The following is a 16,532-nucleotide window of genomic DNA, read 5'->3' as shown; positions in this document are numbered from 1 at the left end:
ATCAGGTTGACATTTGTTAAAATCACTTTACATTTGGTTAATTAAAATAATTAACCAAAATGTATTTTTAAAAAAGCAGAGCAAAACTCAGAGCTGGTCATTTCATAGCTGGTCCATCTTTAAGCTGATATTGTAGACAGCGAGGATTTTGGAAACATTGGCATTTCATGTAAAAAAATAGTTTTCATTGTTACAGAATTGTCTAACATTGCCCGGTGTTGTTGTTTGGTAGTCGAGGTGGACTATTGACCAGCAGTGGTACTTGTTTCGTACTCTGAAACGTCAACCCCACGCCTGGTGGTGGTGACCGCAGAGTCCACAGCCGGCTTGTCGTAGGACGATGAGATCATCCGTGTTTGACAGTGAAGTTATTGGATATTTCTCTTTTGTGTTCAGTCTACTGTTAACTGTTGACACTACTGATTGCTTTGATTAGACACACCCAGAGCTCCTTTGTGCCCTAATTAGTTTTTGACTTCTTGTGAAATCGGACGACTCCCAGATCTTCAATCTGAGCATTTGACATGATCCCCATATTGTGTTTTCAGAGTAAGAATGTCTCTGGCTAATATTTTAAATAATATATGAAAGATATCTCGACAGACATTTCTTGTGACTCATAGTTTAGTAGTGCGATGATATTAATGTGTCATCCGGCTGTCTACCTGTTGAGTTACAAGGCCTGGTGTTGCATATTCAAGTGAATTCTTTTTTCCCCCCAATCCCATTTCTTTTAAATCATTTCCTTCTGTGCGTCACTCTCCTTTTTTTTTCTCTCTCTCTCTCTCGTTTAATTCACTGCAAGGAAGCTCTGGAGTTTATGAATGCAGTTTTAGAGTGCAGCGTTATTCACAAAACTTTTATTTAATGCTGCCTACATTCACATCCTCAGAGGATTTTAGAGGCTTTGGTTATGAATCAAGCAGGGACGTGTAAACTGTTGTTCCTACTGTGAACTTGCATCTCCCCTTTTTGTTTAAATCCGCCCGCTTGCTGTTCCTGCAGTCCCTTAGAGCAGGAATGGCTCACCTGCACACACAGAACACATGCTTTATTCAGGTGGCGTATCATTCATTTGATGCTGCTGGCTGAAGTGGATGCAGCTGAATCATTCGTCTCAGGTAGAAGAGGTTGGAGAGGCGTACATTTGCGAAAGGCAGGTCGAGTGACGAGCAGCCAAAGGACTCTGAGCCAATCGGCAGCTTTGTTGCTCTGCAAACCTGCAGCAAAGCTGACTGCTCATGTGTGCAAATTGCCTTTGGGCGATTACAAACACAGCAGTGTCATTTTGTTTTCCTTGTCCAAAACTATTACCATCCAAAAATGCTTGGCAAGCTTGGCAAGTCTTGCCGTCTTTGATCCCAGCAGGTATCGTGCCACCCAGAAATGCTTTGTGATTCTGTTTCAAAATCTGTTTTATTTCATTCGTTTGTTCTTACTTTGGCTTTATCTCCCGTTTGTGTGTGCAGAGAAAGTGTTTGGGGAGTTTCTGAGCTGGGAGCTCGAGGACGCTTTGTCTCGCCTGCCTCTGAAGTCCGGCCAGGCCGTGACACTGACCGTCAACATCAAAGTCAAGCTGGACTTCTCCGGCCAGGAGAGCCTGCTGCAGGACCTCAATGATGGTGAGTGGACAAAGACGGACATTTCTAAGTGTATACCTGCTAATTCATGCAAGAGTAACTCAAATGGATGTCAAGAACTCACAGTTTACTGAAAGGGGGTGGCGTGTTTTGCCATGATATGTGGTTAGCGCCACCAGCAGGTGGACATCGGTGGTACAGAGTGAACTCTTCTGTCAACAATTTCATGCATTGCAATACGTTTTGGTACAGACACACAAATCCCCCTCAGGATGAATTATATGCACGTGTTGGATGCAGAAGTACGTGTTAATGCGTCACTGTGCATGGAGCCCCCTGTATTACAGGGATTTGAGCTTCCTTGTTTAAGATTCAGCGGTACCAGGAGAGAGGTCCCAAGGTCTCCACACCTCCATTTCTCGCCTAGCTTCCTGGCTTCCTCACTTCATCTGGCGAATTTCCTCTCTTCTAATTCTAATTCCTGGTTGAAAAGAAATCGTCTCACATCCTCCCCTACCTCGGAGCCCATTCATTGTGCTCCTTCTCCGGTCTTTCTCACTGCTCACGCTCAGCCCTTCTTTCAGTTCTGCCTCGCTCGCCCCCTGTGCCTCCTTCTTCAAACTGTGGAACCTCTCCACCACCGAGCCTGTGGGCACATCAATATGAATGATTGGAACCACTGCTATGGAACTGCTCCTGCGCCACAGAGACTTTACTGTGTTTGTGTCTGTGGATTCAGACGACTGAGAAAGTAAATACATACAATGCGTGTTTATCTCAGCCCCGGTGCCACTCTCCTCATGAGGTCATTTGAGCGACACTGGTTCAATGTTTTAATTAGCTGAGCAATAATTGGGGGCCCTGAATTAAGGAGATAAGACGTGCTCCAAACAGCAGCTGTGAATTCAATTGTTATGGTGACATTATGCGTTTTTGCTCAACACGTTTGATGCTATCTGCCACTTTAATGCATGAACAAAATCACGTTATTAATGTTGTGTGAATGTACTCATGAACTTATTTGCATAAAGACAGTTTCTGTGCTGGAAGATTACCAATTTCTGCCATCAAACGTCTTGATTAGGCACGACAACAACTGCTTACTTGTATTGCATAGTCACCACACATAGTTACACGTGCATTTTAATGTTGCCGCATGGTACCATTAGTGAGTCACATTGTTAGAGGCAACAACACAACATTGTTTGTTTATTTCGTACGTATCAGAAATGTAAAAACGAATCGTTCCGTTACCGAAACCCCGGAAATTAAACGGGCCTCGGGGCGTAATTATCGACCGTATTATCGATGAGCTCCGATGTTTCCAGTTCTTTTTGAATCGGTACTTCTTAGCATTTCAATGCTATTCATGATCAGCCTGTAGCATCACCTCTGCTCTCTGTGTCTGGGCCGATCTCCTCTAACTACGCTCATTACTGTGTGTTCAGTAACACCTTCCACAATAACAATCCAATACTTGATCAATACACCTCTTCAACCGGCAGAAAAACGGAGAAAAGATGATTTTCAATGCGCTCTGACTGCAGCCTCCCATCCACCATCCATTTCAACTCTTAGCAAGACAACAAACAAGCGTATTTTGAACTGTTTAACTTTTTTTACAATACAGAATATTTTTGCAACCTTTAGCATCATAAAACATTTGGAGACCTCTACAATCACACACAAAATAAGCATGAATGTATTACAGGGATTCAGACATCTGCAAAGTTATCAGTGTAGATATGAACAAGTAATGAATTCAGAACAGGACACGTTGTAGTGAAAGTTAATGAAACTGGAACAAGATTTTTGTTTAGACACAACTCTCTGAGTACTGACTCTACTTCCAATGCATGATGTACCTTTTTTTGCAGCTGAAGCTATGCACAGTTAGTGTATTAAAAAATACACTCATTGATTGTCTTCAAACAAGGCAACGCACTGATCGTAAATGCACAGAAACAAATATTGAAGATCGATGCCCGTCTGTTTATTTTTGCCATTTTCTACACTGAAAAGGGCAACGCAGTACGTTTGCACAGCAGTCTTCAGACTTAGCGGATTAATGCATTTTTTTGATTTGTTCCCACCTTCTGGAAAGAGTTAATGAACTAAACCATTGCCAACAAATCGGTAGTGTCTTCTAAATTTTTCATTTCGTGCCATTCGGTTCAATTTGCTGAGTTTCTTAACGGCACCAATGGAGGGTAAATGGAGGGTAAATGGACGGTAAATGGAGGGTAAATGGACGGTAAATGGACGGTAAATGGACGGTAAATGGAGGGTAAGTGGACTGCATTTATATAGTGCTTTTATTGGAATTACTTTACAAGCTGTCTCTCTTCAACCGTTCACACACCAGACCTCAGACCAATAGTTTAGATTGGTTTAGAACATAACAGTCGGTGAAACTACAAATTCTCATTTTTACATTTCTGCTTAAAAACAAACGAACAAGACTTCATGTGATAAATCAATACATTGTTTCTTCCAAATTGTCAAATTCAGTTGTTGGTCAGTGGCCATATGCTTTAAACTATGACGCTCTATGTACCCCTCTAGCGTCAGTCTTCACTCGTAACATGCAAAGTGTCTTTTCAAAATAAACTCCCAACCCTAGGCTTACTTAGTGTTTAGGTTTACTTATGCAACAAAACTATCGTTCGGTTAACACAACAACATGTATTGGTTAGACTTAGGAAAAGATTGTGATTAGGGTTTCGGTAAGTACGTCTTGCATGAAGTGGCATTATAAAGTGAGCGCAGTGCTCACGATGCCGTGCGTTCACACAGGACACAAACAGCGGCCTCCTGGAAGTCGTGTTTGTTTGACCTGTCCAACGTCCGCTCCCTGCCGCCCTTCATGGACTGTCTTGCTCTTTATATGTCAGTTGCTCATTGATCATGTGGATGCATGTGAATGTGGATGCATGTGAATGTGAATGCATGTGAATGAAGTTTGCCTTCAGTTTGCCCAGGTGTAAAGACTTATTTTTCTCCCGTCTGTCTGTCTTTCACACCTTCTCTTTTTCCAGCTCCACAGCCTGAGGATAGATGACAGCTCACAGCTTGTGTAGTGTGTGTGTGTCTGATGCGTTCGCTGCGGGTACATTGTGTTACATCAGCGCCTCTCTATATTTAATATAACTGTAAGCACCGATGTCTTGCAGCCATCATATGACCAAGGTTCAGATTTGACTGTTATGCTGAAGGTGGGAATTAGTGTGTGTCTTGATTTACACCTGTCAGACAGTTGAGTGATATCATTTTTCACTAATTATGTGCTGTGGATTGATCATTGTGCACATTGAGGAGAAAGCCAATCCATCGGCCTGAACTGTCACGCTGGCTGGCAGTTGTGCACTCGATGTCCTTTGTGTTTCAGCTGAGGCAGAAGGGGCAAAGCAGACGAAGCCACAGGAAACAGTGCATCCTAAACAGGCCGGGGCTCATTGATTTATCCTCGGAATAGTTTGTCCCTGACTTTGGGTCCGGCTCGAGAGCACGACACCGTAACTTAGGATCGGAAGGGAGTGATGTCATCGCTCAAGACTAATGGGCCTTGACTTAGCGAGCTTTATCGTATTAAATGGTGTGCGCATTGTACCCTAATGACGGTGCTACCGCCTACGTTAATGTTGCCTTGTACCACAGAAAATGTCTTCAAAAACAAAATAAAGAGACACGGGAAACGCATTATGCCAACGAACAACATAACTTAAAGGGCTCAGACGGAGGAGAAGGTGCATTCAAGCTCCTTTTAATTTAGGAGACAGGGAGGTGCTTTTGTTTTTTTTCGAGTTTTGTCATTGTTTGTCCTCAGTCGACATCAGGGAGACAATCCACTGCTGTGCTACTTGCTGTTTGTTTTAAAGTACTTAACTTGCAGCACCATCACCTTTCAGCCCCCAAGAAGCCTTTTTAAAAGTATTGACGTGTGATATGTTCATGTTTCTCGATGGGGAGAAAGAGAACAACCTTGTAGATAAATATGGCTGCTTATGAAGCTCCAGTACTTTTTGGTACCGACCGAAATGTGTCGATAATACTTGGTAATAAAACCTTTTAAAGTATTGAAATGGCATTGAGACATTGATTGTCTGGTCATTTGCATTCAGTCCCCTTGTTAGATAGATGGATGGATAGATTGACTTTATTGCTGTTCATACCATTCACAGGGCAAGTAAACAACAGCATGAAATTACGTCGCATCTGGCTGATGAGTGTAATGAAAAAAGAGCAAACAAGCCGAAAGTAATAAGTTAATTATGCAAACATTGTGCATCTTTGGTGGACTGGATAGCTGTCAGATCTCCAGGCTTTATATGAGTCACAGAGGCCTTCAATACCGGTTATGTTCCGACCGATCCAAAGACCTCGGAAGGTGATCGACTTGCAGGTGTTATTCATGAAACTCTGCTTGAGCAGCTCGAATGAGAGCTGGTGCAGATGATACAACCTTTGTCCGGCTCGTAGTCCATGTGTTTGTGTTATGGATAGTTGTTATCAGGCCAGCCAAACTGTTATTGTTGTAACTAAACTATTAAAGTGCACAAGTTGTTCTTCTTTGTTTTTTGGCCGTCACCGAACAGCTCCAGCTGCGTCACCACCACCCTCTGGATTCTATCCGTTTATCGCTTCTTTTTTATTATTTTTCCCAAGCGAGATATCACAAAACACATTGTATCGTTTTGCAATCGTCATTTTGATACATACCCTGCTTTATTTGCAAAGTAAGTGGTGTTCTTCTACTTCCAGGTTTCCGGTTTGTCGGGAATAGATGGAAAGAGAACTGAGCAGTTATCATGAGCGGTGATAGCCACCATGGCTGCACAGACAGATAAGAGTGCGACCTACAGAAACCTAATTAACAGGAAAAGCAAAGGAAAAAAGACGTCTGTGCCGGACACGCCGTTTGAGAGGTGATCTCTCAGCAGGACGGCTCACAAACAGCACAACAGTGACTTGTCTTATCACAAGATGGTCTCTTCTGAGGCCTCTGTTGTGTTGAAGTTAAGGATATAGCAATAACTCCGCAGCCGTAAAGTGAAAAAAAACCTGGCAGAATATTAATAGCTTTTGTATTATTGTCTCAAGTGAAATAGCTCGTGAATCTCTGCCAGATATTCGTGAGTGATGAACAACGCAGCTGTCGGTAGACGACTTTGATGGAGCTTCCAGACGGACTGGAATAGCTCGCTGCAATGACTGAAATCATTTGTTCAGATCTTTGTGTATTACCGACCGGATTCCTGCTCATCACGTAGCGCCCTGCCTCTCGCTCTCTGGGGGCTGATAGAAGCGTAATGATGCGCTCGGTCTCAGTGGTGCGCGTCAGCTCGGAGTACCAGTCAGGTTTTCTGCTGTAATAGCTCGATGTGTTGAATTGGATTAATGGTTTTTGATGCCCAGAAATAACCCAAAAAATAAGCATGTCATCTATACATTACATGTTAAATTCAGCTCAGGTCAAGCAGCGGTTGGTATTTTATGTGTATTTCCCTTGAACAGGATATTGAACAGGGTGTTACTGTTTACACTGTAACAAGTCATATTGTCCATATCTGCGAGATATGTTTATCTTCCAGGAAAAGGCTTGTAAACTGACACGCCAGAGATCCACCGTAGCATCTGAACCCACAGACCTGTGATGATAATCACTGTTTTGCGAGTAAATAAACTGGTAAGTTTGCAGTAGCTTGTTGGCAGTTCACCTACGATAACTTCACACTGATTTAAGTAGTTCAATTACTTTTTTTTGCCTTTTTTTTGTGTAGCCAACTACTTACTACGAAGGATATTTTACCATTGCTTCTCTGCTGTAGTTGAACCCCCTTCGACCAGCTCGGTCTCCTTTTTATTTAAATGCGCTCTTCACTCAGCCATCACCACACACTTGACCCTTCAACTTTGTGTCGTGCCTGCGTGTTGAAAGGGGGGCGTGGCTACAGCACAGCATAGATACATCTACCCAAATGTCAGCCTGAGGAAGAATCACCATGGCTATATCAAAAATGAGTCTCTTTATTGGAAAATTAACAAAATGGGTTTTATATCCATGTAAAAACAATGAAGATAAAGCAAGTAATGCAGCGATCTGACCACTGATAGAAACCCTGACTCCGCCCTATTCTCCCCGAGACGGTTAGACCGAGAACTAGACAGATACTGATTGGAAGGGGGGTATAAGGGGGGGGGGGGGGTGATTGTGACTTGTGAGCAATGCCATCGTTAATCACAGCACCCATTACTCACACGGTCTCTGTGCCACAGGACACAACGAGTCATGTGTATCTGCTGAACCAGGCCTCGATTTAGCACAATCCACATTTCGACGCTATTAATTCCATCGGTACAGCGACGTATTCATGCCATACACACCCGCCTGTTGCTCTGGCTTTTTTCTTTCCGAGCAGAAATGCTCCTCCAGTTGGTTCTATTTTGCCAATCTGGCATGTGGTTATTATAGTTTGGTATTCTGTGACTTTGTCCGTCCGTCTTCACTGAACCCAATTGCCTGAGCTGCTACACAGGCCGGTAATGTCCCCTCTCCGGGGGGAAATTGCAGGGCTTTGCTCTCCACTGACGTCAGAGAGCGACACGGTTCCTTTGACGTCAGAGTCTGGGCTCTGGGTGTCATTTTTGAGTTTTGTCTGAGCGGGCTGAAAGCAGCAGCCCCTGTGGTGGAGCCGGATGCAGCTGCTGCGGTGTCCAACTGCTTCTCTCAAGGTCACAAATGTAAAATCGTTCACTTTTTCTTCACATTCTCATAGAAGCACCATGAGCCACAGAAATCCACTTTGATTTTCTATTATTTTCAGATATTAAAACCAAAACTTTATGGAGTCAAGTACGCTGTTAGCAGTCTTACAAGACAAAGTGAATACAATATATTGAGAAAACTCTAATACTACCAATGCAAATACTTTTATTTATATAACACTTTTTTAGAATACATGATAAACGGTTGCTTCACATATTTACACACATTCAATTACAAGTATTACAAGTTCTGATTCCTTAGCAATCATTGAACGACCGCTGTTCAGGGATGATGTCTAGCAAATGATCAACTGAGTGAACTCTACCTCATAGCCATCAATTACAGAAGAGAAAAAGCCAATCTAATACACATCCAACGCATTTAAACACTACAAGCAATGCCTAATAATGACAATATAAAACATGATATACAGTATATGTCAATAGTTTGTGATATAGCAATAACAGTCTCCTACGTTTGATCGAAAGTATGAAATCTGGTGCTGATTCCTGGGGATCGTCAAGTAATTGTGAGGAACATAGCACTTCTGGGAAATGTAGGTAAACCGCCAACTAACAAGAGATGGATGAGGGGAAGTGATTACATTAAAAAAGAAGTCATTAAAATAATGCATCACAACAAAACGGCTCCTGCTGATGTGTACCAATGTGAGGCTGTTTCCCCCTCGTCTCTTTGCTCTTCACTGACCGTGTACATCTTTTCAGACGGCATCAGTGTGATGGGCCTGCCGATCTCCAGTCCGCTGCGGCAAGTCCTCAAACCCAGGCCGGAGAACAAGAGTGTCGGCAGTGAGTCCGGCAAGGCGGAGTACAGCCATATCAAGGTGACTGGAGAATAACCTGCAAAGTGCACATAGTGCCCCATTGTTTTGCCCAGACTTTGTTCAAGATGCAAGCAGCTGTTTTCTTCTGTTTTGTGTTCATTGTCTGGCTTGGAGCGAAGGGATGATTCATTTTCACCTTGGTGCAGTCTCGCTGCACCTATTCTGCAGATGATGAATATCTCAGTTTGGGATTTTTTTACCCCGTTGCTCTCGCTGCTGCTCTCCCTCTTCATACCGAGAACACTCTGTGCAGTGTGTCTGCAGCTCTTTGCAAACTATAGCATTGTTTCCGACAAATTGCTGCTGTTGCTATAAAAAGAAGAAACGTTTTTTTTAGTTTTTTTTGGCTGGTGTCTCACCTTGGCTGCAGATGCACCCTGCTCTTTGAATAAGGACTCATAGCTCCAACATAGGCACATAAATGAGACGTTTAGAGGCTTTTTGTGTGACTCTGCAAAGAGTGCAAAGGGGGAAAGAATAGATAGTGGGAAGGGAAAAAGGTGAGATGAAGACAGACGCAGTAGATGGAGGTGATCAGCGGGGAAGAAGGTTTTGTTGAGGACTTTTGGATGTCGGAGGGGTGGAATCGGGCGGACTGATAGTCTGCCTGCTGTGCGTCATCGTTAGCACAACAGTCACAAAGAGCTGCCAGTGAGGTGGCTGCAGCGTCTTTCCTTTCAAAAAGTAACTCCTTTCTCTCCTCTGTGAATCATCGGGAGAGAAAACAACATTGGTGCCGGATGTTCAGCTGTGCTTCCAGACAAAGTCAACTTTTCTCTCTTTCTTTAGGAAAGCTTGACGGGATGATGACTAATGGTGGAGCGAATACAGGAGGAGGTTCACAGTCTAAGACGAGCACACATTTGTGACGAATCATATATTGTCACCAACCATATATAGTTGTACTGTACGTACAGAGGTCAGTCGTCTGCATCACAAGTGACTGGGTTAAATCGGCAAGGATTTCCTAACACAAAAATGTGTGTATTTGGATATAAGCCAGAAGCTGCACAGGACGTTTTTCAGATATCTAGACGGCAGTAACAAAAGTCTAAAGTGAGTCTAAATGAAAGCGTTTTACCGTTAATGGTGTAAGTGGAAATAGACAAGGATTCAAACAGTGGGGAAATACAAGCACACACGTGTTGTGTATATAAGTTGTCTCCAACTTTCAGGGCGAACCGCCATCAATGTTATCAGCAGGTGGCAAGCAAGACACAGGAATGGAGTTTGCTACTTATCGTACATTTTCTCACACATATTTCTTCTACAAAACATCTTAAAAATACATAAAAAATAAATAAACAATCCCCCTGATGCTTGTGCCCGGCGAGGAGTCAACTTAGGCCAAACGGGCTTTGCAATACATGGGCGGGAACCCTGCCACGCCAGCTGCCATGCACCGATGTTGTGGAGAGCATTAATTCTAAAAACTCTGGCATTGGATGTAAAAAATATTGTCGCTGAACACAATCTGTGTTTTTGCACAATCATCCAATATCAACACTGTTGTCTGCTGGCTGCTTACTGGGAGGCTGACTGTCGGTGCCAGCAAAGCCTTTCTTCCGTACTTCTTGGTTATCTCACCTGTCGTGCCTTCGTCCTCAGACAGTTTTCTAACCAGCTGATCTTCCTGATCCAACCTGTGACAGGAAGTGCTGATGACCTGAAGTCTTGAACCGCTCCAGCCCGTCGTATTGCTGCCTTTTTGAGGATGTGTCGCCGCATATGTTAAGAGCGCTTCCTGTATAGGCACGCCACTAGTGTTACGTTTGGTCTTGATTTGTCAGTGTGTGCGCATGATGGAATGAGAGAGAATGTATATTAGCTGCTAATAACTGATTACGGCCAGCAGGAGAGATGGACATATGCATAGGGAATTGAAAATCTTCTTGCCAAACTGGCTGGCAGGAGAGCAGGGTGTCCTCTGCATGTCTAAATCACCGTCCAGTCAAATGTGAATCTGGACATTTTTCACCACCGAAACCAAAGGGCTTTATTTTCCACACACTTTTTCTCGACGACATTCTTTTCCCCCATGTTTTGTGTTTGTGATCTGCGAGTATCGTTTCACCAGCATGCATTGGGGTGTATCCTTGAGCTTGCAGTATATGAGTAGGTGCAATCAATCTTGACTGATCTGTAATCGGCCACGTGAGGAGTCAACGTGTTTATCTCACCGACCTTTCGTCCGCTCAATCTTCGCACCCGTTTTTCAGTCCTCCCACCGCATCGGGAACGCCCGTGGGCTCGACCAGTGATTCACCATTCAAATGTTTAAGACATTGGATTGGTTGTATTTTTATTTAAATTCCTGCTTTGATTAGAAAGAAAATTGGATTATCTATCATATAAGCAGCTTAGAGCTGACGTTGGTGTTTGGACGCTAAACAAGTCGCTATTTAAATTTTTTGTTGCTGTGAAAACATCTCCTTCAAACTCTGGTGCTGCAACTTCCCTCCTTCCCTCCTCATCGTGTTATTGCGATATAGAGATCGGCGTTCTGTCGATGAACGTCTTCCTGTGAGGCCGTTACTGGGTTTCCTCCGTCCAGCATCACCGGGTTTTATGGTGCACCCGTTCCTATATGATGGGCACCTCTTAACCCAGCCAAATATGAAATGGAATTGTCCCATTTCAGGTGGTCATTGGTGAGAGGTTACTGGAGTGGACACACTGCAGTCATATCTTTGATTGGAGTGGCTCTCCAAATGGGTTTCAGAGACATCCGGAGGTCTTTCAGGCGGCCATTTTCCCTACAAAGCTGAAGAATGTGTTCTGCTTTTATATGATTTATAAAATTGTATGTTGAATATCTTTGGACTGAAGAATGTTGGCCGAACAAACCAAGTAATGTGAAAAGGTCACTATTTAATGACATTTTATAGACTAGAGCCCCGAATAGACAGGTTTTAGATTTGGGCTATTGGGCTGGTAAAATCAATAACTTCGTTTAAGAATTGATGATATAATCAACAGTGAAATAGCCATTAGTTGCACCTCCGCATACATTTGCCCTGTCATGATATATTGATGATTGTTAAAAGCATTTTGTAAGAAAGCTGAATGCATATAAGAACCTATACGATAGGTGATGCCTTATGATTGCAGAAGTGCACAAAAACTATTGATGAAGCTGCTTTCTTTTCTTCTGTTGGCCTCCTGGGGAAGTGGACCAAACTCAAAGTAAAATGTAATTCACACGTTCACCGTATAAAATCATTTTGGCGACCTTATTAGCAAGCACTGGACTCCATTTTGAGTTTGATTTTGGATATCTCTGGCGGCTTGATGAATGGAAGTACGACAGTCACTCTCCCTTTATCTCTGCTTTCAGTGCTTTGGTCTCCACCACCTTGTGAGGAACATAGGCAGCAGATAAAAGTTCCCGTGTGTGTGTGTGTGTGTGTGTGTGCGTGTGCGGTTTTGTTGGGTAGAGTACAGTGTGTTTGCAGCATTCGAGTGTTTAATTGAAAACCGCTGGACACAGGTTGATGAGAACTGAGTTCCAACGTTTCTTCAGGGCTAATCAAATCCAGTGGAGACAGAGTCGGCTGCCTGCCTGCCAGCCAGCTGCTATTTTTAGAAGCCCAGCCTCTCGATGGCAGCTCGGCTCTCTTCATACAGACCCCTGCTCGTGACACAGATATTTATAACTGCCACAGCTGTCTGCCCAAGTGTGAAACTCCAGCTTAACCACCAAATGATTTTCTTTTTCCTGGCTCAGGATTGAAACGGCTCCTTCTTTTCTCTACCTTCATGTCCAGTTGTATGTAATTTTCAATGAGTATTTGTTTTTAGAAAGCCGATCTTCATAGAAAAGCTGCTGATATAATAACCTCTGGAACATCAAACTGGCCGGGGTTATTGTCAGCGCCACGGATTCTGGAAGATTCACGTTCATTTTTCTTGAAGTCATTCGTTATTAAGGCTTGTGTTTTTGATGCAATGGAGCACACCATTTAACAATAAAGTCTTCCTTTTATTTCCCTAATTCTCCGAACTAAATCTGAGTTGAGTTTCGGTGATTCCTGAGGGAAATATCTGTCTGTGTAGCTGCTAAATGCTATGTTCACCAGCTCCACTCGTCTGCCTGCTGTTTGGAGCCGAACGGATGGTGTGCAGTGAGTTTTTAGAGCATTCTTGCTGAAAATGACACTTGGTGAGTGATGACAGCGAGCCGAAACGGTACGGTTGCTGGCCGGACTGCTAAACAATGAGCTGAGACTACACTGAGGGAGCTGCAGATTCAGCCGAATATTCTCTGCAGCTTCATACATACGAGTGAGCCCTTTCACATTGCATTCACATCGTCATTTCATATATTGCTATTATAACCACATCAATTATAGCTGCTTTAAGCAGTAAAGGTCACTCTCTGGTTGTATTTTGCTGACGCGTCTAATACGGCGGAGAAAGTGTCGTGGGGAGCATGTTCATTTTTTAATTATCCGCCATGTGTCTGGCAGAATAATGCATCTCCTTGCAACATTTCGTCAATAACATCTGTGCAGGTACTTCGAATTCAGAATCTCAGCTTCAAATACACAAAATAAATCCACTTTCGCTACTTTTCATGTGCTTTTACAGCAAATGGATCAACCGTGTTGTCCACGGAGTCTTTTGTTTCCTCCAATGATCAGATACCGGGTGAAAGATATGGACGAGGAACCTTTTTATCGGGCCTTGCTGCATTGTGGCTGTTTATTTGATTGCTTATTGATACTCAAGCTCACTTTGGCTGTAAACGAGTGAGTCAGTGTTTATTCAGCTTTTCAACAATTTAAATAAAAACAAGTTTCATTTCTTTGATCATTTATTTTACAAAAATAAAAATGATATGTTGAGCTGTTCACGTTTTGACAACCTCTACTCACCGCCTCTCCTGTCCTCTCCACAATGTTCAGCCTGTTGGTCTCGTTGCGCTGAATGTTTTTTTACAGGATCTGTTGAGAGCAACATTTCAAACGAGACATGTAGCATAGAATGCTTTTGATGAAATATAATTTTAAGCTTCATTTCGGTTGCATTTTCTGACGCTTCTGGCTGAAATAAACTGTAAAGTTTTGGCAATTGTTAAAGAAAACTTGCTTTTCCATGCAGGTGTTTGGGGTTCAGAGGGTTAACGTGTTCCCAAACACACGAAGGGCTGAACTACTCCTCACTGCAACCGAGACGTTCCAGAAAAAAATAATCTATAGAGCAGGAAAGATTTCAGCTGTGTCTTTGTGATTCCCCATCTTTCGCGACACCACGCTGAAGGATCCAACAGTGTTATATATGACGTCCTGTCAGACATTTACCCAGACCTTACACAAAGGAAGTTTCAAAGGCATCACGGTGCACTTCTCTATCACAGAGCTGCTTCTGAAACATCCTCCTTCTGGGGATTTTGACAAGCAGCTCCCTCGGCGAAAGATTCAGGCCTTATTTAAGATAACTGCCTCCGCTGACATCGTGGGTGAGGGGGGACAAATGGACTTAGTATTCCATCTATCCTCCCGAGGTGGTGAGCTCGGTGTAGCACGCCACTATCTGTCAATGTCTATTTTAACATTTTGGCGTCATGTCTTTGACGGTTTTCTCGCTCCGAGTGTCTGTGTTTGCCTGGAGGTGGCTGAGGAGAGGAGGATGATTAGGACCAATCAAAATGCATAATCATCATCATCAGGAACACGCGCACACGGAAAGGCAACACGCCACAGTCACCGGCTGTTGGCCAACATCTTCATTCCTACACGCCGTTTAATCTCTGAGTGCTTCATTTACCTGGCCGCCAAAACACGGCCATTCGCTGATTGGAGTTTGAAGCCACAGCTGCAAACCACAGCTGTGTCCCCCCCCCCCCCCCCCGGCCTTTACTCTCCACTTTAGGCCACAGCAACATGGAGCGCATCCCTTGTGACTCTGTGATAGATGAAGGGAGGAAACGTGAGTGACGAGCAATAAGAAGATGGATGGTGTTTGGGGTGGGGGAAGACGCCGGCTGCAGCCCCTGTCCCCACGGACGCTGATTCTGCTTCCGTCTCTCGTGCTATCGGAGACGCAGCAAGGCCGGCTGCTGGCTCTTTCAGGCCCGAGGTAGTGGTTCGATTACCCAAGATGTAATTATGAGCTCTTTCTCAAGCACCGTTGCTATTACACTCAGTGTCGAGTGATGTGATTTGCATGTGGAGCTTTTTTTTAACTTTTTATTATTATTCTTGTGATTTGCATTTCCTGGAGGAGCTGGCCGCCGGATAAGCGTAGCTCCTCAAATTAAACCATCGTATCACAATTGTTAATTTTTGAGTAAATTGATTTCCTGTGAGAGTCGGCAAAACCTGCAGGCCCGCCTTGCAGTTACAGTGTTGGCAGAGAGTCAGAACGCGGGGAGGACACAAGTCAGCGGCGTACATCTTATCCCTGATGACCTGTCTGATGAGGCACCGCGAGCCTCCCGTCTCTAACTGATGGCCAAATGATCCGGTCCATTAGGACCCCTAACCCCCGGGATGACAGATAACTTTTGTATTTGTCGTCCTAATTACTGTTCATGTAAAATATACAGCGCAGTTTTTGTGTATTTTATCATCTCACACTAAAATGTGTGACGAGGCCATGAGAAATGAGTTATTCTAGGGTAAAACATCAGCAAAAATACTGTACAAACTGTCATACTGGTAGAAGTCAAAGTACAGCGGTGGAGCACCACTGACACGCCGTCCTCGTCTTTCACACGGCTCTCTCTCTCTGTCCATTGCTGTCGTAGATGACCGGGAACTCACAGGCGGGCTCTTCCTGCTCCAGTGGGACCGACTGGCTCGCCAACCTGAGCAAATGTTGCTCACGGCATACAGATCAAAGTTGCGTTTGGCAGCTTATGTGTATCGATCCGTACACTATGCTTTCTGCGTGCATATGCGTGATTGATTCTCAAATATCTTATTTATTTAATTTTTTAAAACCTTACTAATTCATCATGTTTTTGTCTGTTTGTTCTAAAACATAAAAGCCCTGTTCTGTAAAGCTCAGGTCACAAGTCAAAATGCACTCTGCACTGATTCGAGGTCATTTGTACTCTCTCTGCTCAACGACTAAATGTCCAAATATATCAAGGAACAATGACCTGCACAGATCCAACCGATGAACTGTCTAAAATTAATTTCCACTTCCCAGAAGGTCGTGATAAAGTTCCGTTTGTTGACTTCTGTGTGTGTGTGTGTGGTATTGCTGGTGTATGCGAGCCCAGCGGGTGAAATTAGTAGAGAATCAAGCATTTCATCACGCTCGCTGGACTTGAATCCGTGTGTGAAATCCAGCGAGCCGGGCCAAGTGTGGCTCCATATGCTGCCGCGCTCGA

The 16,532-nt window shown here is 43.7% G+C and overlaps 1 protein-coding gene across 2 annotated transcripts in view; it reads left to right on the top strand.

Moving 5' to 3' along the window:
• Positions 1–16,532, top strand: part of trappc9 (trafficking protein particle complex subunit 9) — a 131,854-nt gene that overhangs the window by 36,667 nt on the left and 78,655 nt on the right. For both annotated transcript variants that reach the window (XM_079287574.1, XM_079287573.1), the window contains 2 exons: positions 1,470–1,622; positions 9,072–9,190. In XM_079287574.1, coding sequence (XP_079143700.1) covers positions 1,470–1,622; positions 9,072–9,190 — 272 coding nt within the window. The remainder of the gene's footprint in view (positions 1–1,469; positions 1,623–9,071; positions 9,191–16,532) is intronic.

Source organism: Melanostigma gelatinosum (assembly GCF_949748355.1).
Source record: "Melanostigma gelatinosum genome assembly, chromosome: 17".
Lineage (NCBI taxonomy): Eukaryota > Metazoa > Chordata > Actinopteri > Perciformes > Zoarcidae > Melanostigma > Melanostigma gelatinosum.
This window is presented reverse-complemented; position numbering and strand designations above follow the sequence as displayed.